The following is a 13,922-nucleotide window of genomic DNA, read 5'->3' as shown; positions in this document are numbered from 1 at the left end:
CCTCTCTGCAGGTTTTTTCCACTGCGTTATTGGGATTTTTTGCATTTTCAGCGCTGCGGTGGGTAAAGGGGAACAAGCGACAGCGAAATAGAGAGACCTGCGTCTGAGTCCGTGGGCTGCCATGGATGAGAGAGGTGTTGAACATCCTTTTGGCTATTTTGGCCCCGTTTGATTGTGAGATCTGGCGGCAAAGGGTGCACTGTGGTTGAGGGTCAGTTAGCGAGTCCGTGCTGACATTGTGTAGTGACTGTTGTTGAACAGCTCTCCGATGTTGTTCCACGAGGACGCCAGACTTGACTGCTGCTCATCAAGGTAGCAGAAGTCCACCTCTGTTAAGAAAGTAACGTATAATAAAAATGAGCAATGAAGCCGAAGGTCTAATCTCTATCCTGTGGGAGTCGATAACAAAATTACGAGTGATTTCAGCTGGGGACAGATTGGTTTGGCTGCTGAGAGCTGACCGAAGGACCGCAGCAGTCTCATGGGCTGAGCCAAGGGCAGGTGGTCTCCCAGCTGAAAGGATAAGAAGTCACATCATCCCCGGGGCAAGCCATGTGTCCTCCAGCGCTGAGTGACAGAGGGTTCAGCTGAGGGTACCCAGCGTGGCCGGAAAGTGCAGCCTCTGAGTGCCTAAGCCCATTTTCAAGATGGTCCTTTGGCTCTTAGACCCTCACGTCATCAAGTTGCTTCCAAAATACTTTTATAGGGGAAAATAGGGGAAATAATACTTTAATAGGGGAAAGCATGGGCTGGCGGGCTGGGGGATGTTACTTCTGAAAGTTTTACTGAATGAATCAAGCCAGAGTCCCTCAGCCTGTGCTATAGCATTAGTCTGAGATTCGAGATACCCGAGTGCTGATCATGACTGAGGTGGGGAGCTCCTCAGCTTTTCCACCTCCCTGTCCCCAGCTGTGAAATACTGGTGATACTTATGTTCACATTTTACTGTGAAGATTAGATATTTAATGTGTCTAAGCCCTACCTGTACAGAGACTGAGGATTGCCTTTGAGTAGTATCTTAATTTTATTTGGTGTAACAGAAACTTTGAGGGAAAGTTAGCAAAACTGTGACACCCCATATGAGGATTTATTTTCATTGTCAACGCTCAAGACCAAGATATCGCCGTGTGTTTTTGCTGCATACCCAATGTTGCTTTCAGAAGTTTATCAGAGAAACTCTCTTACAAAAGCATCATGGAAAAATCATCCCACAGAAGTGCGCCGTTTGCGTTCAAGGCAGAGACTCAGTCCCGAAAGCTGTCGGGAGCATGTAAATGGGGTAGCGCTTCTCGCCGCGTTCAGATGCATGCAGGGCGGTCTTTGTCACGGAGCAGGGCTGGCTGCTTGAATTTGTGTCTGCTCTTTGATAATATTAAAGATGAAGTCCACGGCACTCTCAAGAGAAAGAACTGCTTTGTCTTCACATCTCATTTCCATACCGCTCTTAGTTTGCTGCCATAAATAGGTAGTTACAAACACAACTGATATTTCCTTTCTGAAGTATGGTGTGCGTATCCATTGGTAGAAGTGGTTTTGGTGGCCAGGACCTGTGACACAAATCCTGACTGATTCATGGGCTGCAATTACTAAATGGGCAATAGGTCTGCAGAAAAAAAAAAAAAAGAAAAAAACACAGAAAAAAACCCCCAACTAATTGCTTCAGGAAGTTGGTTTTAGACAGGCTTGGTCTTTTCCAGTAAACACGTGAAGTTATCTGGATGGCTGTGAACAGCAGCCCATGGGGAAAGGAAAAACGTGGGCTTTTCCGTGGTGCTTCCATGACGTGGGCATGTGTTTCCCACTCCCAGCAATGTTAGGGAAACTCAGAAGCAGTGATAGCCCTACTGATGGCATTTTGTCTATCTTCATGTAAATCAGGTGGTGGCAGTTGCTGCGGGGAGGTGGGGTGGAAATAAAAGGGATGTTGTGTAGTCCACTGTAGATGGCCTTTGCCAGGTTCAGTCATTTCCCGTCCATCTGCCAAAAATCACAAGCTGATAAATGGACATAACTGGAGTGTGGGAAACCGGGTTGCTTGCTGATCGGCAGGGGAGGGGGAAAAGAATGAAAGAAGACTCGTGAATAAAGAAAACAACACTTTATCAGTGGAGATGCAGTCTGACTGGCTGATGCTGAGATAGCGGACCTTGTTTATTCTTTTCTCTGACTCCTACCAAGGGTTTTAACTTGCTCATCCCTCCCATCTGTCTGTGCGGATAGGAGTGAAGACTGTGTGTCCAGTGTGTTGGTCACCACGAAAGAAGGGTATATATTCACGTGTGTTACCAGCTCCAGGGAATGGGCGAGCACGCAGCAGTTTCATCTCTTCTTCTTCTTTTTTTTTTTTTCCCCTAGTATCATCCCACGGTGGAAAAAAATCAGCACGTGAAGTCGTATTCTATCTAGGGATTGCAGCTGCATGTACCCAGGTTCAGTGGCTGGCAGCTTTCTGCCATCAGCACCTACCACGGCTAACATACTTTCCGAACAGCTCTTTTTAAGGAAGGGGTAGATTATTCTAAAATTTCCTGTGGTTCTCTTTGCTTTACGTTTCCAAGCCGGTTCTAGAGCAAATGAAATGTTTTATCTGTAACTGATTTGAAATGTTAAATATGTTTGATGCAATCGAGGATCCAGGATGCTGCTGTTCTTGTGATGTCTGGTTTTACACAGTATTTAGCATGTTAATAACCTTGGTTAATCCTGCTGTTTTGCACTGTGATCAGCCTGCACTAGCTATCTCGTGACGTTTCACGTACTGTTCAGAGCTGTACTGAAGCCGTCAAGGCACGGATGCAAGTTTGGGGGGCTGTGTGCTGAAGAGACCTGCCTGCAGCGGCGGGATGCTAATCGATTCCTTTTCTCTTGTCTTCTTTCTTTGCAGTAAATGAAATTATAAGGAATGACCTTTCCAGTACCAATGTGCATTCATAGCTTTCAGTATGGGCCTAGTAGGAAATCCACACACACTTTGGACTTAGCTGGCGTGTCAGCTCGAGTAGAGAGATACCGAATGAACTGAAGACGTTGCCTGGTACCGCTCTGATCTTCCACCTTACTGAATGTCAGGAACTGAAGATTTACCTCTTGCTTACAAAGAAGTAGCTCCTCAACTTCAACTGACGAAACAGCTTCTTTAAAGAAAATCATCTCAAAAGAAAAAGGAGGGAGTACGCTCCGAGACGGCGCATTTCATGGGACAAAACTAGGAAACTCGGCAAAATCTGAGTGCTTCTTCCCAGTGCTAATCTTTTTGGCATGGCACCGCTGGAATACAGCCCTGGAAGTGCCTTATTTTACCAGGTTGTGGCATCAGGGCATTTTTAATAGCTTTGGATTTGCTACCCTTAAAAGTGTTGGTAGGTGCAGAAACTATAAAGCTTGCATTCTGGAGAGCGATATTGGAAAAAAAAGCGTAGGACTCTGCAGCAAAGTAGGGAGAGCAATCCCTGCTCCAGTAAGATGCGTTTATGAATTCCAGAATTTCTTCGGCTTTTCCTCTGCTGTAATGTACAGCCTATTGCCTTATTCTCAGTGCATTTCAAAAGCCTCCCGATTTGTCATCATCTCAGCTTTCTTTTGCATATTGTCTTTATTATGTGCTAATGAATCATAGGGTTGTTAGTAGTAGCATGTTAAGACTTTGATTTTAATCTGGCTTCAGTCATAGCACAAGTGAGTTGAATAGCACAAACTAAAAAAGGTTGACGGACAAAAAAAATTGAAATCTATCTATTACATGATAGATGAATGTGTATGCATGTACATACATACTAGTATATATGCATATATTTATATATGACAAATAATATAGATGATTGCCTAGTGAGGGCACTGAATTTAGCAATAATTTCAATTTCTGAGAATGCATTTCAGATCCACAACAACTATTTCAGCTACTTCTTTTGAGGGTTTGTTGCACCTAAAGCAGGTATGCATTTTCTTTCCTCATGCAGTTAAGCAAGCACTTTAGATAGGCAAGAAGGATGCATACAAGATACATGTTATTTACCAAATGACAACATATGAGTTATAGTAACTGTAAATACCATTATGGAAGAGTGTAAAATATTTGTTCAGTTATAATGTTATTATTCCGCAGAAGCCTTATAACTCTCTGCTACATGTATGAAAATGAATATTACCAAAAAAACCACAGAGGTTTAATATGCAGCGCTGTATAGTGTGTTTTCAGATTAGCTAATGTTTCTGGAGCTACAGGTAGGCATGTAGTGTAGCCTTTAACATTGTATTTTTTACAATCAGCCGCTTATTATATAACTAGCAACAACTTATTATTTCATATAACCAAAAAAAAAACCAACAAAAAACCCCACAAAAATAAAATAGCATGACTTAAATTAAAAATGTTTAACATTAATATTGTGCCTTAGGAATCTGTGCCCCCTCCTGGAAATACACCTGAACTACACCTCCCTGCTGGGGTGGCTCCTTACCCCTCATGCAATGAAGATTGAACAGGTTTCACAAAAAGGTGAAATCCTCCTAAGCGTTTTAAACCATTAGTCTGTATAATTATGTCTTACTTTCTTTAGGGAAAAAAAAAAAATGAAAGCCATATTTGTCATATTTGCACATTACTGTGAAGACATGAGAATATAATATGGCTATCTGTACATAATATGCTGTTATTGGTCATTATAATAGTCTGTTATTCCTCACCTGTTTAATCCCAGTTATTTACCCTGTATTTAGCATTGTAGACATTGCATGAAACATTTCTTATAGACTGCCATATGAAAAGTTAAAAAGCTTGACAGATGTCAGCTTGACTTGTAGCTAGAAAAGAGATCCAATAAAGCAAAATGTTTTGCTGGAAGCTAGTCTTAGAGTGGTTCGTTTTATGTTATCTTGACAAATCTTCCTTTCTGATATAAAATAAGCATTTTTACATTATATACATATATAAAAATATATATCTCCATCTCCTCTATTTGAAGCTGTTTGCATCCTGCTGCATTCTGCTAATATAACCATCTTAGTATAGAAGTAAAGTCTCTTGTCAACAGACTCTTCTTCATTTCCCCCCTGCATTTAAAGACGTTGCTGCCAAGGAGAGAAAATGATAGATTATATAATTCTCAGATTTTATTCTCTCAGTATTTCAGAAATGTCAACAAAGTGTGCGTGGAGGAATCTCTGGTTATGCCAAAGCATTTTTTTACTCATATACATAAATACCTTGGGTGAGGCTTTTACGATACAGGATGAGACACACACAGACACGCCCTCCACACGTTCACATTTCAGCAGTAATTTTAGCAAGGTTTTCAACTGTATGGTTTGGATATGTTGCACCTCCTTCATCCTTATTTTTATTTTCCTCTTTAAGCTATTTTGGAAAAAAAAACAAAACACCAACCAACCTGTTACTTTTAAGCCTGGATAATGGAAGATTATGCATCTCTTGTATATGTATTCATAAAATAAAAACGAAAGCAGAAATATTTCCCGTATGAGACTGCTATCTTGTTTTTGTATGTCTGTTATGCTTGTTGCTGTCAGTTTATGAAAATGGTTGTCATCAAACCTTTTTGAAAACAAAGCAAAACCAAAAAAGCCACAGCGCCCTGAACTTAGCGTAGTCCTTAGAGGTATGTTCAAAAAGACTTTTGCCGGGGATGATTCTGACTATTAAAAAGAGCCCTCTGGATGAATTTTAAGTGGTGAAACAAACTACGTTATTAATCATGCCACAAAGTACTTGCATCTGTATATATCGCTTGGACGACGGTTTCTTTTGCTCTCCCTGGAACTATTTCTGAAACGCGTGGGTTGCTAAGGGTAGGCTTCGGATCCACGGTCTTCAGTGCGGTAGATCCAAGAGACGTTTTAGTTAGCCTGGAGGCTTTTGTAGCCCTGCGAGGCAAGGGCTGCCCACAGACTGGCAGGAGGGGATGGCTTGCCACGAGATGCGTATGTGTGGATCTGATCTGTACGATGGGTCTTACCCCCTGAATCCCGTCCCCCTCCGCTGCTCTGCCCCGAAGGCGACGGGGCGACAGGAGGGTGTCCGCTTAGTGAGAGCTGGGCTGAACACGGGTCTGGGGTTCTAGTCGCCTCATCTGGTGGGGCGTTGGTGTGTACCAACACGTGACACCTGATGGGCCAAATCATGCAGAAACGCTGGGAAAACCCGAGCCGCTTCGATTTTTCTAGACCAAAGGCAAGTTATGAAGTAGGTAGGTACGACAGCATGCCTACCACAGCGGTCCTGATTTAGGTAAGCGTTTAAACACGTGTCAAAATTTTGTCAAGAAGGAGACACAAACACACATTTAAGCCTTTGTTGAATGAAGACCTTTCTCTGCCTTGGGTCTCTTGGCCTGTGAGTAGAGGGTGAGACACGCTGCTCACTGTCCCACCCAGCTTCCTTGGGGCTGCTACCGAATCCCTCGCAATTTAAGGAGAGGCAGATGCTCCAAGGCCACTGAACCCCAGATACGGCCCAGCTCTTTAGAGGTCGGTCAATCTCTTTCTCTGCTTCCCTGTCTGGAGGGTCGAAATAATGATATTTCTTCCTCATGTGGACAGCCGTATTGTTGGTGAGGTTCCTGGAAAAAGGAAGATACTGAAACTCAGTCACAAATTCCCTGTGTCTCCCAGAGACCGTGGCATCATTTTGTACCAAAGCAAAATGTCTGGGCACAAACTGAATTCATCCAAGCAACATACTTCGGTCATTGCACTACCTGGCTTCCTCTGAGCTTCCTTTCCCTCTCCCTTCCACACATCCCCTCCTCAAAGCACAGCAGACCGGAGCACGGCTACATTAACCACATCCTGACCAGACTTCTTTAGGCAAAAATAGCCTGTAGCAAACTCCTTTCATTCATAACCAAAGCAGAAGGTGAATCCCACACATCCATCTGGTACTGTTTGACTAAATAGCCTTGCTGGAGTCATGCCTTTGAGACTTTTCCTTTCCAGCTGAAAATGGCATATTTCAAGGAGTTAAATTTCTTGGACAGGGCTGTACTGCCTTGAAGCTAAGCTTTCCTTCACCATGTGTGTAATTTTATTGCGTTCATCACTGTAAGTCTATTGAATTTGTCTCAGTAAAAATAAAGCAAAATCCCTCTCATCAAGTATATTACAGAAGCGTGTTAAGGTCAATGCCATAAGATCTTCTCAGTTTCTGTAGCTTTTTTATAAACAAATGGTCTTATTTGATGTCATAAGCAGTGATTGGACTGTTCAGCAATCTAAAGCAAGTCCCATCTTCTGCACCTTTGCACACGCTTGCAGGTCAAGTGTTTTGCCTCTTTTAATTTGCCCATATTGTTTCCTCTTTCTCAGCAAGTTAGTGTTTTTCTTCTTTGAGCCTCTTTCCAAAAAACTAAAAAGGTTTTGATTCTCTTCAGGTAGCCAAATAATTTGTTCAGAGCAGATCAGTTACAGATTCTCATACTGTTGGCTTTAATTACAAGCCCTTCTGGAATCCAAAACCAGCTTTTTTTTTGCCAGAGAGACTGTATTTTTGGACTGTGTAAACTGGTGGAGCTTTAACAATTCAAATGCTTGCGTTTTCAGGATTTAAGGTGCCTGGTAGTATATCTGGCACTTGCCATTGCCCGTGGGCACATTAGCTTTTGTCATTTAAACTAAAAAGTTGCTGACTGTAGTGCTTCCTTAGCCACTTTCAGGGACAGGCAACCCACAAGCCACTCTTTGCAGATGTGGCAAATTCATCTTCAGTCGTTTTAGGAAATCCCTTTTTTTTTTTCGGCTCGGGGAAAGAGTTTCCAAAATGCCATCAGCATCGGTACCCAGCACCTCTTCTGAATTAGCTTCCTGCCTGCAGCTCCTGTACCCAGCCTGTTTCCAGCATCGCTGACGGAGGTCTTCAGAGTCGAAAATAACACAGAGCAAACAGTGACAGTGGGTATCGGCAGCAGAGCTGTCCTAGCCGAGCGCTTACACTCAGCCCGATGGCCGGTTCACTGACTTGATTTCACTGGTCCAAGCTGCTCTAGCAGCAGCAGCCGCCCAGCCGGGCAGTCGTGCACCGCACGCGGCTGTTTCAGGCATCTCCCTCGGCCATCGCTCCCCTCGCCAGGCTCGGGGGTGCCCTATACTTGCCGCTGGGGCCACCACGTGCCCGTGATGCTGAAGGTGTTTGTAAGCAAGCCCTTGGCTCCCGAATTGAGCCTGGGTTTGCCTCCGCTGGCGTCGCTCTCTTGGCTTCCCCACGGTGGTTTCTGCCAGCTCCAGGACGTCCTCAGACTGGTCGAGGACACGCTGGCCGAGTGGTAGTTTGCCTGCCACGCCAGGAGGTCCCAGGAGAACACACTCTGCCTTTTCAGACGCATTTTTAGGCCCTGCACTGGTGACGTTTACAAACCCGAATCTAGGGTGTGAAATCTCAAGAACACCCATTGTGGGGGGGGTCCTAAAATTCAGCGCAGTGTTGTTCCCATCCAGCCGGGGGATATTCCAGTGATACCAGTTTCATGGTACTGGGGAAGAGCAGAGACCTCTGGGCCTCACTGGAAAATATTTCAGTGCTTGGCAGGAATTTTTTAACTGCAAGGTTTGGGGTTTTTCTGGTCTGGTTTGTTTTGGTTTTTAATAAGAAAAATGACATTTCCTTCAGCATGAAAACTTTTGCTCTGCTTACTTTTTTTGTTTTTTAATTTTCTACTTAGAAAATACAAACCACATATTATTTTGGGTCAGGTTGATCCAAACTGCACCTTCTTTCCCCCTCACCCCCCTCCAACTCTCCGGGCTGGGCTGCTTTCCCAGACGATGGCTCCCCCTCCACCCAAGCAGAGCCGCACAGGCGTCACATGCATACGGCCTCTGCCCAATTTCTTGAATGGTTTCTTTGCAGGAAACTCCTCATGGATCTTTCCTGCCTCCCTGGCCTCCTTCCAGGGCTCCTGCCTGGGCCGAGCTGATCCAGCCCACTGCTCTCATCCTCTTGGCAATCTCTTCTTTTTATTTTTTTTTTTTTTACCGTAAGCTTCTTGTCTATTTTATCCTATAAAACAGATTGGCCCTAGTCGGATTTAGTCCATTTAGTCGTCACTAAATTGAGCACGCACCTTTTGGCATATTGAATGAGTTACTCCTGTGCTTTCCACCCACCCCACACCCAGGCAGCCACTCCTCTGGTTTTTAACCCCCTCTGCCGCGCTGGCATGCCAGGATGGCTCCCGTCCGGCATCGAGCTCCTTGCGAAGTACCCGGCAGCAAGAGACCGAGACGCCGGCTGCACGCGCAGAGGGGACAGAGTTCGTCGCTGGTGATACGGGGGCTTTAGCTCAAGGGAGCTCGTGAAGGACCTCGCCAGCCGAGCGCTCCCAGCTCCCACTGCCGGATGGGCAGCACCGGGGAAGGGGTGCCGAGCCTCTTGCTCTGACCCACATCATCCGTCCTGCCCTGCCCTCAACAAGGGGGGAGTGTGGGCCTGGCCGGGCGTGCGCTGAGAACAGCCACACTTCAGTGCACCTGTGGAAACAAACCCTGTGCCAGCGCGCCCCTGGGACGTGCCCCAGGGAGACTGCCCGTCACCCTCCTTCTGGCAGGTGCCAGTCAGAGCGATTAAAGTGGGTTTATGGTGGTTTCTCCATCCAGCAGCATGGGGGTGACAAGGGTGAAAGGGCTCCAGGGCCAAGGCTGCGCAGCAGCGGCGGTGCGTGGGAGGGAGTGAACTCTGCCTGACTCCCAGGATGAGTCTGCGCAGGTGGGTGTATGAAAACTCATCTTCTTTTCTCTTTAACTTTCCAACTGAACAGTGTGGGCTGGGCAGGGAAGCCATGGAGGGGGGGGACCCCCAGCATCATTTCCCTGTCCCTCCTTGGCTTCGGGAGCAAAACTGCCCTTTCAGCAGAGGAGTACCCCTGGGAACAGGGTGTTTTCGGGGTGCTCTGGTGCAGCCGCTCACATGACTCCCGCTGACCTCAGCCATGCAAATGACAAACTGAGCATCTACACGAAGACACGGGCCAGCATAGGAGCTTCTGGATCAGTTTTCCCTGCAGTGCACGTTGCCGTCAACGCTTTAGAAAGTCAATTTCAAGAGTGGCGAACAAGATCAGAAAACTCTCACTCTCAATTTAGAAAGTCAGTAGTTTCAGGGTTTAATCTGTAGAGCACGAGCACATGGGTGCGCACTGGAGGGACGAGACAGGAGCCAGGTGCTGCTCTCCTCGCAGCGCTACGTGCCCCCTGGAACACAGCGGTGAAGTACATGGCCCATACCGAGGGCCACCTTCATTGCAGATGATCACTTGACCATCCATGTGATGGTTCAATAGCAACCATCGTCTTGCTTCAATGTAAGGTAGCAGGCACCGGAGACCTCTGGCAATGCTCACAGGCACAGGGTGCTGGGGCATCTCTCATCTCTCGCAGTCATCCCAGCTTTCAGGGAGGGATGCTGCCTTTAGCAGATTAACCCCTTGGTATTGCTGCCAGCGACCAAGAGGTGCATGAACCCCTGCGTTAGCAGGATGTATCAATGAAGCAGGTCGCTATGTAGTAAAGAGCATAATAAAAGTTTAAATCCAGTAAAAAAATATAGGTCTACCCAACCACTTCTAAAATACATGGGTGTACCAAAAGATAAGTAGAAAAGTAAGACCTGTTGCTAAAAATAATAATGGAAAATGACTGCTACATTTGTGGTTCACGTGTACATGGCCTGAATGAGCTTTATAGACCTAAAGAGTTAAACAGAATGTTTGATTGCCTAAGAATGTTAAATAACTTCTTATATAACAAAATGTGTCCCTTAAAACATTTTTGTGGCTGAAGTATGCACATTTCTGGTGACCCAAGTCCCCTGTCTGAGCTCTAAAGCAGTGGTCAAGCGCAGTGACGGCACGTTGCTTATCAATGCTACCTACCAGTCCGGCGGTTGACCTAAAACCCCAACATTTCCTTTCCCCACAGCCAGGGTTGTGAAGTGTAGGATAACAAACACAGCATATGCCGTCTGCTGACGCACTTCAGTCCCGATGCAGATTACAGCACGGTCTTGCAGAGTATCGCTCCCGCCGGCTCTGCCGGGTGATGGAAAACACAGAAAGGCCTTTTCTTTCTAGGCAGATCTTTATCAGCTTAATGTGTCTGAACCGCTCTGGTCGAAAGGAAAGACACTGAGGCAGCCTGGCCCTGGGGTTTGTGGTTTTACACGCTAATGCTTTATCCGGATTCTTGTGGCTACCTCGGTGGGGTGTCCCCAGTTTGAGGGCACTTCTCAGAAGAGCAGAAGGGTACCCGTGTTTGCCTCCCAGTGCAGGGGACCTCTCCTGTCACGGACACACTGCCGAGGGCTGCTGAGCTGCTGCAGAACTGGCGTAGTCCCGGCAGCTGGTATGGTACTTGGTCAAAACCCCTTGGGATTTTTTTACCCAAGAAATCAAGATTTTAGTCTCTTTGGGCCATTCTTTAACGTGCTTGGAAAGGCTGACTGCACATAAAGGCTCTCTACTAAACCCAGTGAGTCGCGCAACGCAGCACTGGACTGTACGATGTGAAGGCTCTGAATACCTTTGTTTCTAAGAATTTTCGTGCTTCACAGCCATGCTTCATAACCATGACGAAGAACGAATTTAAGCCTCTGTGGTTACACATGCAGTTAATCTGGACCGATACTCAGCTGGAAGATAAACCCAGTCAGTGCCTGGGGTTCCTCTCTCCTCCTGTCTTCTCCCACCGCGGCCGCCTGTAGCTTGGCACGCAGACATACTTTGGCAAGGCACCACATCAACAGCTTCCCGAATTCACTGGCTGTCTTGTCAGCACCCCACGTGCTTTGCACACATCCTGGCGAGCTGCTGAGGGTCCAGCCACCCCCGGGCAACCACAAAGAGCAAGGGAGGGTTCGTACTTTGGGGGGTCCTGGGTGCTGTGGGCATTGAAACTGGACCTGCAGGGTTGGCAGTCACAGCATGACGCTGACCCTTGGTGGGCTTGATGAGCGCCCGGTTGCTTTGTAGCTTACTGAGCGTGGTAGCGTTAGAGGTCCAGGCCTGTGTACAGAAATCTTGCCCGCTGGATGCCGTTCCTCAGCACTGACCTTCCACATCAGGATGGGAAAAGAGCAGTGTTTTTCAGCTCTGAGTATCCACTTGACCTTACTCAATGGAGTGCAGTCCGTGCTCTTTAATAAGTGAAACCACACATCCCAGAGTTGCCATATTCTGTCTTATAATGCAAGTTGCCACTGGAGACTGTATCAGTACTATTTTCAGCTGATGGGAATTTTCCAATTTTTGTTTTCTTCTAGAAAATTTTGCATGGTAATGCCAAATGTTTAGGTACTGTGGGATTTTTTTCTTCCCACAAAACTATTTTTTCAATTAGTTAAAGAGTTAGCCAAAAAAAAATGGAACTTTGGACAAGGAAAAAAAAAAAATCTCTTTTCTCAGCTAGCTCCATTGTTCACATCTTTGATTATTTTCTTCTTTCTGCAGACCACAAATTTTGCCCAGTTAAAAGGAACTGGACTGATTTTGATTTTCTACAAGTATAACTGTAGTTACTCCTGAATTATGCCAGAGTAAGTGAGATCAGAATTGGGCTCAAAATCCTGCTTCTCCAGAGCTTTATGTTGTGCAAGAAACACTGAGGGGGTAAAGGGAGTAGAGGACAACCGGCTTATTGCAGTCAAAAAAAGGGTTAGTGCAGTAGCTACGCTACTCGCGCTGCACTTTGGCTGCCTTGCAGAATTAAAAAGCTCACGTGCCCCAGCCCCATCCTGGCTCTTTAGAGAAGGTGAAATTGCATCACTACTGTCCCAGCTGATTTCCAGGCTCCATCTGGCCGGGTAGTTGCTGATTATCGGCGCTGCGAGGCCCATCAGCCACCCGTCCTGACCTGGGACGTTCGGCTGAACTTGTGGGTCTGAGGTCATGCCTGCTCCCGCTGGCCTCCCAATCTGTTCCTCTTCCTTCAGCAGGTCAGCGACTTATCTGCATACCCCAGGGAGCACAGCAGTGGCAATCCCATAATTTCCTGCTTCTGGCTTCTGCTGGTTTGAATCCTGGAGAGACAAATCTGGAGGGAGAGACACCCTGTCTGCATACCGGCTCTCGGAGGGGTCTCGCTTCGGATGGTGCAAAGCGCTGGGGGATGTATGCAAGTGGGGAAACCAGAAGCACCCAGTGAGAGGCTTTGACACAGGCTGCAAGGCAGGCAACAGACGAGTGACACCTGGGCCACTCAGCAGACACTGAGCCAAGGAGACCTTACTGTACAGACTGTCACCAGGCTGTTGGAGACAGTGAAGCTCACTAGACTCAACAATCACAGAATCACAGAACCACGGAATCACTAAGGTTGGAAAAGACCTGTAAGATCATCAAGTCCAACCATCAACCCAACCCCACCATGCCCACTAAACCATGTCCCGCAGTGCCACGTCCGCACGTTCCTTGAACACCTCCAGGGATGGTGACTCCACCACCTCCCTGGGCAGCCTCTTCCAATGCTTCACCACTCTCTCAGGAAAGAAATTTTTCCTAAAATCCAGCCTGAACCTCCCCTGGCGCAACTTGAGGCCATTTCCTCTCGTCCTGTCGCGAGTCACTTGGGAGAAGAGACCAACACCCACCTCTCTGCAACCCCCTTTAGGTAATTGTAGAGAGCAAGAAGATAATGACCCAAATGATCTGGAATCAGACCTGCAAAGCTGAGCATGTTCCTAGACCAGCTGCTACCCAAAGCAGGTGTCCCTGCCACTTGCTCCTGCACACAAATGGGTGTACCTCCTTGGGGGTGCATCTCCTACCAGGAGGAATCGGGCCATTACTGGCTGCTGCCTTCTCCAGACATCAAGATCACTGCGATGGAGAGCCAGGCTCGGCTCTGTCTGATCCCGTGGCCTTCACTAGCTTTATTCCTACTCTGCTAATGCGTGCGGCTTGTGCTGCATGGAGCTGAGATGC

At 46.7% G+C, this 13,922-nt stretch overlaps 1 protein-coding gene across 2 annotated transcripts in view; it reads left to right on the top strand.

Moving 5' to 3' along the window:
* NFATC1 (nuclear factor of activated T cells 1) overlaps positions 1-5,410 on the top strand; it is a 120,090-nt gene extending 114,680 nt beyond the window's left edge. For both annotated transcript variants that reach the window (XM_059815459.1, XM_059815460.1), the window contains one exon: positions 2,885-5,410. In XM_059815459.1, coding sequence (XP_059671442.1) covers positions 2,885-2,934 — 50 coding nt within the window. In that variant the 3' untranslated portion in view covers positions 2,935-5,410. The remainder of the gene's footprint in view (positions 1-2,884) is intronic.
* Positions 5,411-13,922: the final 8,512 nt, after the last annotated feature.

The sequence above is a fragment of the Gavia stellata genome, chromosome 3 (genome assembly GCF_030936135.1).
Source record: "Gavia stellata isolate bGavSte3 chromosome 3, bGavSte3.hap2, whole genome shotgun sequence".
NCBI lineage: Eukaryota > Metazoa > Chordata > Aves > Gaviiformes > Gaviidae > Gavia > Gavia stellata.
The sequence above is the reverse complement of the archived record's forward strand: the minus strand, read 5'-3'. Positions and strand labels throughout refer to the sequence as shown.